This window comes from Xyrauchen texanus, chromosome 37 (assembly GCF_025860055.1).
Source record: "Xyrauchen texanus isolate HMW12.3.18 chromosome 37, RBS_HiC_50CHRs, whole genome shotgun sequence".
Classification (NCBI taxonomy): domain Eukaryota; kingdom Metazoa; phylum Chordata; class Actinopteri; order Cypriniformes; family Catostomidae; genus Xyrauchen; species Xyrauchen texanus.
In genome coordinates this window covers 29,749,636-29,767,253 of record NC_068312.1, presented here as the reverse complement: position 1 = coordinate 29,767,253, position 17,618 = coordinate 29,749,636, and the positions used below count along the sequence as shown (strand labels likewise).

The 17,618-nt window shown below is 38.6% G+C and overlaps 1 protein-coding gene across 2 annotated transcripts in view; it reads right to left on the bottom strand.

The window, feature by feature from the left end:
- The window catches only part of LOC127631045 (FAS-associated factor 1-like), a 104,175-nt gene that overhangs the window by 28,867 nt on the left and 57,690 nt on the right, over window positions 1-17,618 (bottom strand). For both annotated transcript variants that reach the window (XM_052108998.1, XM_052108999.1), the window contains exons 13-15: window positions 12,870-13,024; window positions 4,555-4,691; window positions 3,662-3,750 (exon numbers count right to left, since the gene is read on the bottom strand). In XM_052108998.1, the coding sequence (XP_051964958.1) occupies window positions 3,662-3,750; window positions 4,555-4,691; window positions 12,870-13,024 (381 nt within the window). The remainder of the gene's footprint in view (window positions 1-3,661; window positions 3,751-4,554; window positions 4,692-12,869; window positions 13,025-17,618) is intronic.

Genomic DNA, 17,618 nt, shown 5'->3' with positions numbered 1-17,618 from the left:
ACGGGTTTCTGAATCTTACATACTGCACCTTTAAATAAGAGCGAGTAAAAGATTTAAATTACGGAGGGTAAGATTTACAGCAAAAAACACTTACAATTTTGATCTGTTCATCCCCAAAATCTAACCTATGACAACGGAAGACTTGGTATGTAAAGAGGGTGAATACGAGATATTACATTTTGAGTTTAAGAATTACAGCAAATATACACAAAATAACTCTTTGGCTAAACTTAATTCAATAGTGGACAATGTTTCCATGTGTTTAAAATGATTTTCTCTTAATTTATTTCCAAATACTTTGTGTATTGGAAACCTAATTGAAAATCAGACCTGTCAAAGTAACTCAAATTAATCTATTTTATTTCTTTATGTAATTATATATGTTATAATTATGTAATTATAAATGTTTAACTAGTAGTGAATGTTCGCATGCTAAGAACATGCTGGTGAACAGAGTGCAGCTTGGTGACTTTTCTATAGTTAGCACATCAACCTCTCAACGAAGAGACCATTAAATATCATCTACATGAACCTGTTCTCATCCTAAGCTCAAGCTCCACCCTTCAACATAATGGTACTAACAAGTACCCCTTTATCTTCATCTTGCACAAAAACACACAAAATAACACTTTGAAAATTATAACATTTACTATCCCTATTGAGTCCCAAGCAAAGCATGCTGAGACATAGATATACCCTTTCCAGTTGCAATTAACCAAACAAAAAAATGTCACGTCCAAACACAAATAGGTTAAATTAGGCTTCATCTTTTTTCCAGTGAAACAACTTGGTTACATTGTGTAATATATACAAGGGAGGATTCTGCAAACCTAACAATCTTTTTGAGTGTAATTTTTGATCCGTTCATCACACAAAGCTAACGTATGGCTTCAGAAGACTTGGAATACAGAGCACAAATCATATGGACTACTTTAATGGTATTTTCAGAATTAAACAATGGTGAGTAAATGATGAAAATTATGGAGGGGAAGATTTACAGATAACAATTACAATTTTGATCTATTCCTCACAAATCTAACGTATGGCTTCAGAAGGCTTGGAATATAGAGCAAAAAGCCTGTACTACTCATGTGGTATTTTTAAAACAAAATGAGGGGGAATCAAAACATTTTAAAAAATATATGTTTTTGGGTGAACTACTCCCTTAAATTTAGCATCACAAAAAGTCAAACTTTTTCAGTTGGCAAAAAATTATTGCATATTTTGTTCGCATCATCTCAAAGCTAAGGGCCAAAAGTGCAAACTACAGAACATGCAAAATACCTTAGCTGCATTTCTTCTAACATACTCAATAACCCCAGTTGCCTGTTTGAGTCGATTCACTTCACATTTCCTTCACAGCCAAACAAATTACAACCATTAATTGCCACAAGGATCAAACCCTCAAGGAACTTCCAGCAAAAATCCATCAACATGTCAGAGTTATTCAAGCGCTCTGACTGAGGGAAGCACAAATTTCACAGCCTAATGGAACAGGTACAAATTGTGAATAACATTTTTAATTGAACTATATTCACAGAGAGAGGAAAACAGCCTTAATAACAGGAGGTGATTGAACGCAACTCCTCGAGTCTAGTAAAAGCATTCACAGATTGTGACATAGCATAAATATTACCTGTTGCATTTTGTGATCAATAATAATTTAAAGCATCTCACGCAGGGGTGCGAACAGAAAGGAGAATGTTGGTACAAGGCAATAGATGTCAAGACTTATCAAGTCCAGGGACTCAGCCTCAAGGGGACAGTAACCTGTGTTTGCTGTCTGAATATTTCCCACCAAACCACAGACACGAACATTAACACTCACAAAAGGTTTAGAGAGACACAGATAATTATCTCAACTCAAAGTGAGTGTGGACCGACCTGTAATGAGAATGTGGCATGTAACGAAAACCAAAAATAGGCGTTTTCTTTTAATTGGCCAGAAAGTTTACGAATTAATTCCCTTAGCTTAACTGGAGTATGGTGCTAGCAATGTCAAGGCCACTGGTTCAATTCCCAGAGAACACATGAACTGCTAGTGTATACCTTAGTGAGTGGCTCTGGACAAAAATGGTCTGTCAAATGTATAAATGTAAATGTTTGCTTGGAAGATTGCATAAAGGCATTTAACAATTCATTACTAGGAAAAATCTCAGATGTCAAGCCAGAAGAGGTCATTTAAAAGTTTTTGATTCAATTGATCACATGAACATAGACACTGCTTACACACGGCTTGTTTCAGCTCTTTGTAAGTACATTGTTTGCAAAGCTTGCATTGACTTAAACAATCACTGACCACATGCAGTCATTACACACCAAGGTTGTATCCTGCCGGCATTGTGCCGACTCTACAGGCGCAGTCCACCGCAAGCTTACATTACACAGCCAGTGAATTGTGCTTTTTCTTCTAAGGTTTGTCTGAAATGCAGACAAACAAAGACGCAGGCATCGTATCTATTCTAGGCCAACGTGTAGGAGTCAGACAATGAGTGGTCATTTGTCCCAACATGCCCCTGATTATTTCTTGTGGCATAAAAAAGACTTTGAATATGTCTAATATCAAGAAGCATTTCTGTGTCATTTTATCTATGATTTTATAATAATAGAGAAGACGTCAAACTATGAAATGGCACAGATGGATTATGGAAATAATGCAGTGCCTAAAAATTATCAAATACATTTTAGCATCTGCAAAGTAGTCACCCTTTGCCTAGATTACAGCTTTTTTAAACACTATAGAAGTTCCTACGTATGCTGCTGGGCATTTGTTGACAAATTTTTTCACTATCTAATCCAACTCTCTAATTTCTCTTACACCTGTCTAATATATTGTGTAGGTCCCCCCTCGGGCTGCCAAAACAGCTATTCTGCTGAGAAGAATGCTATTCTTTTCACCACAGTTGGACAGAGCGGTTATCTGAGTTACCGTAGACTTTGTCATTTCAAACCAGTCTGGCCATTCTCTGCTGACCTCTCTCATCAACAAGGTATTTCTGTCCACAAAACTGCCACTCACTGGATGTTTCTTGTTTTTGGCACCATTCTGAGAAAATTCTAGAGTTGTGTGTGAAAATCCCAGGAGATCAGCAGTTACAGAAATACTCAAACCAGCCCATCTGACACCAACAATCATCTATGCGATTATCTATTCAGCCAATCGTGTGGCAGCAGTGCAGTGCATAAAATCATTCAGATACGGTTCAGGAGCTTCAGTTAATGTTCATCAGAATCGGGGGAAAAAATTATCTGGACCGTGGCATGATTGTTGATGCCAGATGGGCTGGTCTGAATATTTCTGTAAATGCTGATCTCCTAGGATTTTCACGCACAACAGTCTCTAGAATTTACTCTTGAATGGTGCCAAAAACCAAAAATATCCAGTGAGTGGCAGTTTTGTGGACGGAAATGCCTTGTTGAAGAGAGAGGTAATCAGAGAATGGCCTGACAGGTTCGACTGGTAGAAAGTCTACGGTAACTCAGATAACCGCTCTGTCCAATTGTGGTGAAAAGAACAGCATCTCAAAATAGCATTCTGGCACTGTTTTGGGAGCACGAGGGGGACCTACACAATATTAGGCAGGTGGTTTTAATATTGTGGCTGATCGGTGTAGTGTTTGTATATGAATCTCTGTCTGGTGGGCGTCTTCAATTCTCTCACCTCATCTTTGATGTCTTCTTGCTGCTGTGCGGTGAAGATCTCCATGGCCCCCATGAGTCTCATCATGAGTTCATCCACTGTTGTGTTGCCTTCATAACACAAGCATAGAATAACACAATCAGACTGTAGCAGAATGATGAAATTTGGCTATCCTCCATTATTAATGTAAAAATGTTCCTTGTGAAAGAAATTCCTGGATTTTCAAATAGCTGGATATGGATTCATAAAAATAGTTTTGATTCAGACCAATCTGCTAATGAACCATTCAGACTGATTTGTGAACTATTCTGGTCTATTCTGGGCTCAAAAGGAAAATGTGCTTACAAATCAGAAATCACTTTGCCGTGCAAGCAAGTTGTTTTCTACACAAGAGCAAAATCTATCTGATGGAACCATTTTAGGTTAAGCTAAGCTTTAACAATGTATATTCCCTATAGAAATGTGAATAACTATTTCTATTTTTTATTTTTAAGATTTTATCAATGTGCATGACTTTTCCAAGACTGGAAATCAAAATTTTACGACTCCCTAATATCTCCAGGTTTTTGATGACTGTTGGGAACCCTGAAATTAAAGCAAAGGAAAATGGGAACATTCCAAATACTAAGATATTCTGAAATTCATGTTAAATTTTTCAATTCAACTTTTCACTCAAATTGTTGAGCTGATAATACAATTTGCATAATAAATAAATAAATACTTTGAAAAAAAAATATTTGGACCCCATTTTATACATTTCGTTAATGTTTTTATGTGTATTCAAAAACATTACAAAATGAAAAAAATACAAAATGTTAATCTGTTAAGAATTAAGGTTTGTTAAAGATTTATTAAATGTTTCAGTTTTATGAAATCCAATAGTTTTATTTATAGTTCATATACATACATATTACCTTCAATGACATTTAAAACTTCATTTGATGTCCGTTTGCCCATGACAATTAGAAGTAATGGGAACTGGTCAGTCTTGTAGGTCCGAATGGTCTGTGCTACAACGCTGCCAAAGTGCCTTGTGCACATTGTGAGTAGTCTAGAGAGAGAGAGAGATAGAGAGAGACACAGAGGGAGAGAGAGTCTTTTTTTTTGAGTGGACAGACAGTGAATAAAACTCCCATGAACAATCAGAGCTTAATAAGAGTACACAGCTCATCATATTAACAGACTTTAAAACCAATTCTGGCTTCTACTTCTCCAAACACTCCCCCGTCTGAATTAGTATTCAGCTCCCGCAGCACTGAATTTGATAGGCCAGAGAGGATTTCTTATTCCATTACAAAGACAGAACTTTAAATTAACATTTCGCTGAAGGAAAAGGGTAGCAGGCAGACTCCGAGAGCTCGCAGTAAATGTCATAATATTAATGAATTGCCATAGACTGAATGCAAATATAGATTAGCTTATCTCTTCTTTTAATAACAGCAGCTTTAATAACTTGAAAGTAAAATAGAGGAGAAATGGAACGCACTTGTGTGAGGGGTCATGACCAGCGTGGGAGGGAGGAAAGGAGAAAGAGGCAAATTTCATACTATCTGAGAACTATAAGAAAAAGTTGTGTCAGAGAAGACGACTGAGCACTTTATGGAAAGAAGGACTACAGATACGTTTGGGGTGGCATACCACCATTTTCGAAAGACTGTAGCTTTCTATGTGAATGGAATATCTGCATGGCCTCCTATATATGCCAAAATGTGCAGTAGTTGCTCAGTGCACAATGCATGCAATACCGTATCTCCAATGCAATGTTCTCCACCTGACATTTCCCTTCCAGTGTGATGTACAACCCCAAAAATCCGAAAAAGTTGGGACAATATGAAAAATGCTAATAACAACTATACTGAAAGCACTACAACTTAACATTATATGATGTTTTACCTTGCAGACAGTAATTTCCAATCAGATGATTGCAACACGCTCAAAAAAGTTGGGACAATCAAGTGTTTACCACTGTGAAACATCACCAATTCTTCTAATAACACAAATTAAGCATTTTGGCACTGAAGACACAAGTTTGTTAAGTTTAGAAAGTGGAATTTTCCCTCAATCATCCATTTTGTAAGTCTTTAGCTGCACAATTGTATGGGTTCTTCATTGCTGGATGGTGTGCTTAATAATGCGCCACACATTCTCAATTGGAGACAGGTCAGGACTGTAGGCAGGGCAATCTAGCACACGCACTCTCTGCTCACACAGCCATGCGCTTGTAATCCGGGCAGTATGTGGATTTGAAGTTGTCCTGCGGGAAAATGCAAGGACCTTTCTGGAAAAGATGGTGCTGGATGGCAGTATATCTTGCTACAAAATGTGTACATATCTGTCTGCATTCATGGTGTTCTCACAGATGTGTAAGTTACCCATACCATGGGTACTGACACACCCCTGACCCATACAGACACTGGCTTTTGGACCTGATGCTAATAACAGCTTGGATGGCCCTTTTCATCTTTGGAACGTGTAACACAATGGCTTTGTTTTTCAAAAACGTTTTGAATTGTGGACTCTTCAGACCAAAAAGGCACAGTTCCTGTGTTCTACTTTCCATCTAAGATGAGAACGAGCCGAGAGAAGTTGGCAGCGTCGGACAGTGTTGATGTAGGGCTTCTGCTTTGCAAAGTAAAGTCTTAACTTGCATCTGTGGATGTAGCGGCGAGTGGTGTCGACTAACAAAGATTTACTAAAGTTATCCCAAGCCCATGTTCATGATATCCATAATGAATTCTGTTTTTTAAGACCAAATGCATTCAGAAATGGTTTTCGTTTTGCCATTTACCCACAGAGATTTGACCAGATTCCTTGAATCTATATTGTGCACTGTAGAGGGTGAAATGCCCAAAATGATCCATGCTCTTGAAGAACTGGGCTGTTTTTGGAGGCTCCTTATAAACTATGACAAGATTGCCTCACCTGATTAACATCACCTGTTTCACATTGCCTTGTTATTTCAACTCGTCAAATTGTTATTAGTCTTAAATTGCCCGTCTCCAATTTTTTGGAGCGTGTTGCAATCGTCTGATAGTTTAGTTGTGGTGCTTTCAATAGAGCAAAGGGTGAATATAATGTACAAATCACTCCTGTATGTTTTTATTAGCATTTGTCCCAACTTCTTCTGAATTTGGGTTGTATGAACTAGAACCAATATCCACCCTGATCTCTTTCTGGACTCATTATTTAATTATTTAGCAAACATATGTGACAAAGCATAATACAGTTTAAAATTATTATTTTTGCATAAAGAATGATGTTGCGCATACTATTTTTATTGTTTAAATAGTAGGCAGCATAAAATATATACAGAGCAGAATGTAGTAAGCAGTTGTTTCTCTTGAGACCTTGAAAACTTGGAAATTAAAAGACAATTTGAATAAACTTAGGGTGCTAAGTCTAGAAAAGAGGATACAATGGTTCTAACTAACTGTAGTGATATGTATCAATTATTTTAAGAGATACCTTCAAAACCTGTATGACCTTCTGTTTTCCATGGAATACAAAAGAAGATTTTAGGCTGAATTACAACCTCATTTAGTGTGCCCACATGTTCTTTTGTGTTTCACGGAAGGTCATTTGAGTTTGGAACCACATGAGGGTGGGTTAATGATGACAGAATAAAACGTTTTGTGTAAACTATCCATTTAAATCATTGAAGATCTGAATCAGGACAAGAGGGACCATAACTACATTCTACAGACTGAGAGCTGTGCCACTGCAAATCATACAAATAACACTTGCAGTATTTACAGAGGTCCCATCCAGCAGTGCAGTTGACAGATAACTGCCACATCAGTGATGCATAAGAAATCTTAAAGAATCTTAAGTGTTTTCAAAGAGCTTCAGGGGAGTTTTTTTTTTGCTAGCTGATAACACCTGGTGTTTCAAATGTCAAGTCAAGACAGATTCATTATTGGAGTGACATGGTCTTGTCTCCTTCTCTTCCCTCGCTCACATCATACAATCTCAAGTGTGAGAATCTTAATATTTCCGAACACCGTAAGACCCAACCGAACCTCTCAAGGCGTGGCATAGAATCAGGCTATCTGCTGGGGCCACAGGGTGTGCGCACTGTTCTTTCTCTCTCACTTAATCCCCATAGACAACAGTTCCTGCAACAATGATGCATGATACTTAAAAGTATGCCTGCCTGTGAAAAACTTGCTGCCACAATGCCAGTGGATTCTGGGTGGTTGCAAGGATTTTCTGGGTAAGTTTGTAACGTACTTTTTCCCAACAGCATCTGGTATGGGTCGCATTTAAAATGTCATGTGAACTTCAAGTATACTTTTAAATGATACAATTGCACAGAAATAACAAACAACAAAGACACTATAAAACATAAATTGTTCTGTGCCTCTTGTCATGGTAATCTAATCTGACAATGCCCTTCAAAAGTATGAAATGCTGAAATGCCAGAAGTTCAAAGAATTTTCTAAGCGTTTCTAAGCACTTTGGAGGAATCACAAATGTAAGTGGTGCTTGCCTGTGAAAAACTTGCTGCCACAAAGCCAGGGGATTCTGGGTGGTTGCCAGGGCATTGCTACATGGTTGCAAGGATTTTCTGGGTCAGTTTGTAACATACTTTATTTTTCAATTCACATGTGACACAGATATGTTTTTGAATAACTGTGTGAAGGTCAAAAATCTAATTGATATGAAATCTCGAGCTTGAATTGAAACCTCAATAACATTTTCAGAGCCTCTCTGAGTCACTTTCATATGTGGAAATAAGAAATAAATCAGATTTTCTCCAACGTAAACAGGCAGGTCGGTTTTTATGTGAAATGTTTTATATTAAAGGGAAAGTTCACACAAAAAATGAAAATTCTCTCATTGTTTACTCCCTCATGCCAAACCCAGATGTGTTTCACTTTTTCTTCTGCAGAACACAAACTCAGATTTTTAGAAGAATATCTCAGCACTGTAGGTCCTTACAATGTAAGTGAATGGTGATCAAGTCTTTGAAGCTCCAAAAATCACAAAGCAAACAATAAAGTGATCCATATTAAATTTACATCTTCAGAAGCAATATAATAGGTGTGGGAGAGAAACAGAACAATGTTTAAGTCATTTTTTACTCCAAATCTCCACTTTCACATTCAAATGTGAAAGTGAAACTAAACAGGCACCACATGACACTTTCAGATGTGAAAGTAAAAAACAAATAAGACTTAATTTTGATCTGTTTCTCACCCACACCTACGCTTCTGAAGATATGGATTTAACCACTGGATTTTTTAACTTTATTTTTTGGAGCTACAAAGGTCTGATCACCATTTGCTTGCTTCGTATGGACCTGCAGAGCAGAGGTATTCATCTTAAAATCTTTGTTTTGTGTTCAGCAGAAGAAAGAAAGTCATACACATCTGGGATGGCATGAGGAAGAGTAAATGATGGGATAATTTTAATCTTTGTGTGAACGATCCCTTTAATCCAGCTCAACATTCTGATCTGAGCCAAAAATCATATATGGGCCACATTCAGCTGTGTTGTGAATGTAGAACCTGGGTCCCTTCTTCAACGTAAGTCTATGAGTTTGATTCACCTGTTTTATCATCTGATCACTTAGAAAAATAATAAACCTTTTCAACAAGGAAAAACCAGAGGTATGAGCAATAATAACAGTGATGCTTTTATCGAGTATGCTAGAACAGACCCCTTTGTATCTATTAGAACAGAACCATCAGAATGTGGCCTACACCTTTCTCTTATTTAGACCAACAACAAAAAGCATCTGTAGCAACTGTGGGTGCTAATTACATTAATCCTAATTAACTTTAGCCTCTGGATTAATGCACAATTATGTTGAGATTGGTGTCAGCGATTAGCAAATCACAGGCTTTATTAAAAAAAAAACCACTACCAGTCACCATCCAGACAGGCCTGGCTCAGGAGCGTGAGAATGAGAAGTGTATGTGTGTATGAGCATGTCAGGGAATAAGGTGTGTGTGTGTGTGTGTGTGTGTGTGTGTGATTATGAATAGCCCCAGATGTTGGCCGCCTTTAATCTGTAGTAGAAAGGCTCAGCTGGGGCAAAAAGCAGAAATAGAGGGGTATAGAGACAGAGCTGGACCGAAGGAGCCCCTGCAGAAGCAGGTCACTGGCTGGTCTTTCTCTCCATGTCTGCTCAGGAGGGAGGTCTTTAGGGTGAAGCGTACTGGAAGAAAAGTAGAGGCCTGCTCAGAAGCAAAGCCTGCTGGGACCAATCAAGAATCCATCTGCTGCCTGACCAGGTTCTCCCTCTTTCTTTTCTTGCCTTCCATCCTTATTTCACACTCAGTCCTTTTTTCAATCAGAAGCCCTAAACACCTGAAACACTGTTCATCCAGCTAAATCAACACTCTGGGTTGGATCTTTTAACTATTACAGCAAGAGTTAATGGACAATAAGTGTTTTTGGTGAGTTGGTGTTATAGACCAGGGGCCGTTTAACAGAATCACCCTTACTCTGGAATCCTGTCTTACCTGTTAGTAGCCAAGGGAATTTCAGCTAGGATCTATATATGTCCTAGTAAACATGTCAGATCTCAACTTAGATTTGATGTTACAAGAGATTCTTTTGCCTCTTGATGGCAACAAAGCATGAATGCAAATTACTACCACTTCTTCCACCAGAACCGCCATTCAGAAATGAAGACATTTTGAGGAGCGCACTCTATGATGGCTGTCTGTCTAACTGACCCTTCGGTGAGGCAGATTAGTGCAGATTGCCCTACCAGGGCCTCAGTGAGCAAACACAACATCTTTTGTTAAGCCCTCTTTGAGGAGAGAGTCGGCAGATTAGAGGGGGGAAGGGTGGAATGCCTCTTATTAAGAGATCATCCATTTTGAGTATGAAAATGCTTCCGATTTCCACCGCTCTAGATGGTCTGATTACTAAGGGTGCATCAATATGGAATTTCAAAGGCTGATGCTGATAACCAACACCTCGCTGTGGCTGATACATATAATGAATAGTTTTATTTTTGCATTTTAAACCCTTCAATTGGATAAAAGTGGCTAATTTATATAAAAAAAAATTCACTTGACATAAATAGGAGTCATTTAATATTTGTAATCTTTTACACTCAACTTACACTCATTAAGGCAGAGAGTAGGGATGGGACAGTTTATACAATTTTGAAATATTGCAAATCAAAATAAATGAAGAACCACAATGAGGCAAAACGATTCGATATTTTGAATGTCCATGTGATCATAAATTAAATGACCCATCAAACATAAAAATCTCTGTCACTTTTTTCCATGCTGTTTACAGGGTTTGCAAAAAGTCCTTGAGGTGTATTATATAACTGCTTGAATTTAGCTTTTTTGTGTGTGCTGTAAGTACATGCAAGTATTGGAATACTTGGAAAATCACCTTGCTTTGTTGAAAAGTACATGAGATTAAAACAGAACTTTTATTCTGTGTAATGCTTGTCGATTAAAAATATGATCTAATCACTCCATTAAATCACTCCACTATCTTTAAATAATGTGTCTTTTAATATCCTTTCTGTTTTTTCTGTCAGCAGTTGATCAAAAAGTAAAAGTAAACATTCATTTTAAAATCACACATTGCAAGGATGACTCCACTCTCCTTATGTTAACTGATCCTCGTTGAACTCTTAAAGCGACAGTACCATTTAGTTTAGTTTTTATATAAATGAATGTAAATACTTTTAAATTGTATGTTACTTATTTTCACACAGTGACAGCTCATATACCTATTATATACAGTTGAAGTCAGAAGTTTACATACACCTATGCTAAATACATTTAAACTCAGTTTTTCACAATTTCTGACATTTAACAGTTGCTGGAATTTTGGCCCATTACTCCAGACAGAACTGGAGTAACTGAGGCAGGTTTGTAGGCCTCCTTGATCTCACATTCTTTTTCAGTTCTGCCCACAAATTTTCTATTGGACTGAGGTCATGGCTATGTGATGTCCAATACCTTCACTTTGTTGTCCTTAAGTCATTTTGCCACAAATTTGGAAGTATAGTTCGGGTCATTGTCCATTTGGAAGACCAATTTGTGACAGAGCTTTAACTTCCTGGCTGATATCTTGAGATGTTGCTTCAATGTATCCACACCATTTTTCTTCCTCATGATGCCATCTATTTTGTGAAGTGCACCAGTCACTCCTGTAACAAAGCACCCCCACAACATGATGCTGCCACCCCCCCATGCTTCACGGTTGAGACAGTGCTCTTCTGCTTGCCAGCCTCACGCTTTTTCCTCCAAACATAACGATGGTCATTATGGCTATAGACTTTGCCAGTTCGAACCAGACTGGCTATTCTCTGTTGACCTCTCTCACAAATGAGGCATCTCCATCCACATAACTATACCTCACTGGATGTTTTTTGTTTTTGGCACCATTCGGAGTAAATTCTAGAGACTGTTGAGCGTGAAAATCCCAGGAGATCAACAGTTACAGAAATTCTCAAACAAGCCCATCTGGCACCAGCAATCATGCCACAGTCTAAATAACTTGAGATCACATTTTTTCCCCATTCTGATGGTTGATGTGAACATATCTGCATGATTTTATGCACTGCTGCCACACGATTGAATGATTAGATAATCGCATGGATGATTGTTGGTGCCAGACGGGCTGGTTTGAGTATTTCAGGGGGTACAGGGGTACTCAATTAAAGTTCCAAGAGGTCCGGTCTCTACATTCCTTCCCAGCAAAGGTCCGGATAGTTAGTAGCTAACATGGTGTCAGTAGTTATATGGCTAGGAAATTATAATTGTATTTTTTTTTAACCTTTTTGACAGCAATAGTACTTTGTAAAAAAAAGGGGGGGGGGGGGGTCCAGTTGAGGACATTGGGGGCCCAGAGACACAGGGGTCTGAGAGATCTTTTCTACCAAAAGATTTAAACATTTCATCAAGACTTCATCAGTCTGTGGGGGCCATGCCATCTGAGCCTCATTTCATATATCGAACTGAATTGTGAGAAACCATATCGTCCCATCCCTAACTTAGAGTGTTAACCAACATCTTAAATGATCGGTGTTCCTTTAGTTAGTGCTAGATGACGACAAGCGTAATCTAAAAAGTCCACAACGAAATACCCAATATCGACCGATACATTTTGGGAAAAAACTCACTAATATTGGCCGATAACCAATATGATGGTAACCGATATATTGTGCATCCCTCCCTACCTTTTAAAATTAAGAGAGGTTACGATAAAACACATGGAGGAGAGAAATTATAAACGGTGTTACCTGGCTTTATTAGCTTCTTTGGTAACGTCCCAGGCCCATGTGATGAAGTTTTGGCTTAGATATGACACTATGGAGTCTGCACACATCATCTGGGAGCAGAACACATTACTGAGGACACTCTCGTCATTATGGAGGTAGATGGCCAGCAGTTTTCTCTAAAGGACAGAAACACACACATACACATCTAGTCAAAACTCTGGAAACACCTACTCATTCTTGGACTATTAGAATTAAAAAAAAAAATAAAATGGAAGAATGGAAATCTTACATTTTAGCTTCTTCAAAGTAATTTGCCAAGATTGCACACTGTTCTCTCAACCTAAGCTTCATGAGGTGCTACCTGGGATGCTTTTTATACAGTATTGAAGGAGTTTCCATTTATGCATACTTTATATTGGCAGTTATCCAGTTTTTTTCATCTACAAAACTAAATTTAAGCATTTAAGCATATGCTTTTAGATAAGATCATAAAAAACAAAATCAAGGTAAACCAAAATGAAAACTAAATGTAAAAAAATAAAAATAAATCAATTATATTGGAAAAATGTTATTATCTCTTGCTCTCTCATCATCCAATGCAAATTAGAAATGCCCAAATGAAAATGCATGTTCAACAAGCTGAAAGAAGCAACACGTAAAAATGGAATTTAAATGTTTTGCTTTCACTGTAAATGTTCACTTTCCCATGACCACAGTGTTAAATAAGAGATTGCAGGTCATATTCATAAAACTGAATTTTTTGTTAAATAGTACAAGCACTTAAATGTGGAAATGTAGAATTGTATTAACTTTTAAAATGTGAAAATGTGTAGCTGACAAGAAATTTCAAGCACTGAAAAGTCATATCAGTATTACACATGCAATATGACATCATATGGATAGAATAGGCTATATGGAATTTGTACATTATACAAATATCTCAAATGTGGTTAAAATCATATAAAAAAAAATATATAATAGTACACATACAAAGATGTTCTACATTTTTTAATACAATATAAACTCTAAACTCACAATATAAAAGATGTGTCTCTTTTTCAGGACACTGTATTTTACTACAAATCCAAATAACTTTACAGATCTTTATTGTAAAGGGTTTAAACAATGTTTTTCATGCTTGTTCAATGAACCATAAACAATTAATGAACATGCACCTGTGGAACGTTCGTTAAGAAACTAGCAGTTTACAGACGGTAGGCAATTAAGGTCACAGTTATAAAAACTTAGGACACTAAAGAGACCTTTCTTCTGACTCTGAAAAACACCAAAAGAAATATGCCCAGGGTCCCTGCTCATCTGCGTGAATGTGCCTTGGCATGCTGCATGGAGTCTTGAGGACTGCAGATGTGGCCAGGGCAATAAATTGCAATGTCCGTACTGAGATGCCAAAGACACCGCTACAGGGAGACAGGAAGGACAGCTGATCATCCTCGCAGTGGCAGACCAGGTACAGGGACAAGTACAGTGTGGTAACAACAAAACCCTCCATCAGTGCTCAGACTGTCTGCTATAGGCTGACAGAGGCTGGACGGAGGGCATGTAGGCCTGTTGTAAGGCAGGTCCTTACCATACATCACCGGCAACAACGTCGCCTATGACCAAAAAAAATTAAAATAAATAAATAAAACCGTCGCTGGACAAGACAGGACTAGAAAAAGTGCAAGTTCACTGACGAGTCACGGTTTTGTCTCACCAGGGGTGATGGTCGGACTCACGTTTATCGTCGAAGGAATGAGCATTACACAGAGGCCTGTACTCTGGAGTGGGATCGATTTGGAGGTGGAGGGTCAGTCATGGTCTGGGGCGTGTGTCACAGAATCATCGGACTGAGCTTGTTGTCATTGCATGCAATCTCAATGCTGTGTGTTACAGGGAAGACATCCTCCTCCCTTATGTGGTACCCTTCCTGCAGGCTCATCCTGACTTGACCCTCAAGCATGACAATGCCAACAGCCATATTGCTCCTTCTGTGCATGATTTCCTGCAAGACCTGAATGTCAGTGTTCTGCTATGGCCAGCGAAGAGCCAAAATCTCAATCCCACTGAGCACGTCTGAGACCTATTGGATCGGAGGGTGAGCGATAGGGCCAGTCCCCCCAGAAATGTCCTGGAACTCGCAAGTTCCTTGGTGGAAGAGTGGGATAATATCTAACAGCATGAACTGGCAAATCTGGTGCAGAAATCTGCCAGACACATCATCAGAGGTGAGCTTCCCTCCCTCCAGGACATCTATACCAGGGGGTGTGTGAAAAAATCTCAGAGGATTATCAGAGACTCCAGCCACCTGAGCCATGGGCTGGTCTCACTGCTACCATAAGGCGGTATCGCAGCATCAGGACCTGCACCAGCCGACTTCATTGCAGCTTCTTCCCCCAAGCAATCAGACTTTTGAACTTTTGATCACTCACAATACATACATTTTATCAGCACTGCACTTTATTAGCCTCAGACTGGACTCACATTTTATACATCTCTTAATAACACACTGGCAACTGACTATCAACCAACAGCTGAATGTCAACACAACACTTCATCTTAATTCCAATAATTACAACGTAACTGATAATACAATTACGATGTATTATCACTTAATACAAAAAATTGAATAAAAACTAAATGTAATGAAAAACTAAAACAATCTATAAAATATTTAAAAATTAAAACTAACAAAGAACTAACAAACAAAACTAAAATAAATTGGAGCAATGAAATAGAAATAAAAACTCAATACAAATGTTTTAACTATTACAACCTTGAAACAAATTGCATCAACTTCTGACTAGTAGTGTACAAATGCCTTTAATAGACAAGTGAAAAAATTCCAACCTTTAGAAAGCATTTGAAGTACTATTCAGAAATCGATGCCACAATGACAACCGATGATCATACCATTACACATCCTGTAAAAGGAAGCGACAGGTAGATCAAAATGATGAAAACTGAAGTTTCAATGGCCATTTCACCATTTATGAAGACAGCAGCAATCTAATCCCAGCTCACTGATCCACCGTTATTTCATGATTCACCATCAGGCTTTCCAAGAGATTTAAGGCCAACATTCTTCACCAGGGTCTATGAGCAGAGAAAGACAGAGAATGCCCCATGGAAACCATGAGCAAAGCAAACACCCAAACCAAATCAAACTGACGCTATCTAAATCAAACTTTCTCTGGTGCTGTTAACGTAAAAACAAAAAACAAATAAATCACTTTATTTGTTTTGCATCAAATGCCAATTCCCTTCCTCTGTCGTCGCAGGTAAGCACACGAAGAGGCATCGGTGATGTCGATACACACCCAAATCCATAGATATTTATGTTGCCAGACGAACGATGGTCACTCACATAACACAGCAACTAATTAAAACAACATGGACACGGCACAAACATGAAAGGTTTTGCCAGACAAGGCAGGGGAGTAAAACCCGCCAAATTACAAAACAACTCTAGACGTTTTCTTACTGCTCTGACACCCCATGGTTTGTCAAGTACAGCAGGAGGGATTTCTCAATAGACCGCCGTTGGAAAAACAGAAAGCAAAACGGGCAGAAAAGCGAGAGAGGGTGTAGACTAAGAAGAGAAAGTTGGGCTCTACGGAGGTGTGTATGGAGGGAGGACTGATGGAGTGCTGCTGTGTTTGCACAGTGATTAAAGCTCGAATGAGCCTCACGGCCTCTGGCGGGAGCGAGATCAGGCCTCTTTTAAAAGCCCAATTCAAGGCCCTGAAAAGATTAAACACTCATGCTGGGTAGACAAGCAAATGGGGCCTGGGGTGAGGGAGAGATTTTACCCATCAAAAATTGGGGGGTTGTTGAAAACGAGACATGCACTTTTTTCACTTCTCTCTCGGATGTTCCGCAGTGCACACAGACTGTTCAAGAATGTATTTGTGCTGAGCTGCGAAGACGTTTTGACCTTTTGAGGCCTCTAAGATTTCAATGAGGAGGTGGGAGAAGCAACTCTCTCTAATAACAGTCTTTGGCCAGCTCCCTTGTTTGACGCCCCTCCATTACCCACAGTCCCTCCTCTCTACTTTTATCCTATTGTTTTCCCTTTCTTTCTTTCCCTCTTTTTGTGGGGCTTTTCCTAGTCTGCAAAAATCAGTGCTCAGTCCAAATTACTGGGTCTGTTCTAGGCAAAGAAACTGACCCAAAAGCTCTTTCCGTCACCTCCAGTTGTCCCCACCTGAAATGGCAAGAGAAGGATAAGATTGGGAAGGGAGGAGAGATGTCAAGATGAGATGACAGAGAGGGAGGAGGGTAGAAGGAAAGAAAGTTGATCTGTCCTGTGAGTGGGACTGTGCTGGCTTTCACACAGTTATATGAAAGTTTGGAATTCAAAGGCTGACTGCGGATCTGCATTGCAGCAGTTAAGTGGACCACAGAAAAAAGTAAAGGGAAAAAGCCTCACATTAAGCCCGATTCCTAAGTACATTTTTGATAATTCACAAAGTTAAGGCCTATATGCAACAAGCATGAATTTTCTACAAGATTTTAAAATGAAATCTCTGTGAACTCCTTCAGACTGAATCTGACATTTTTTATTTAGAGATTAGGTATATTTTCAATTCTTTCAGATACCCAAACTTGTGTTTTTCCAAAAGAAGCTAAAAATTCAGCATTAAACTTCATGTGAATAGTTTTTGTTTCTGAATACTTTTTACTTTCGTGTCATTTACATTGTCATTTAAAACTGGTGTGAACGGGCCTTCAAGTGCTCAGACAGGTATTCGAAAGCTTAGCATTCCATAA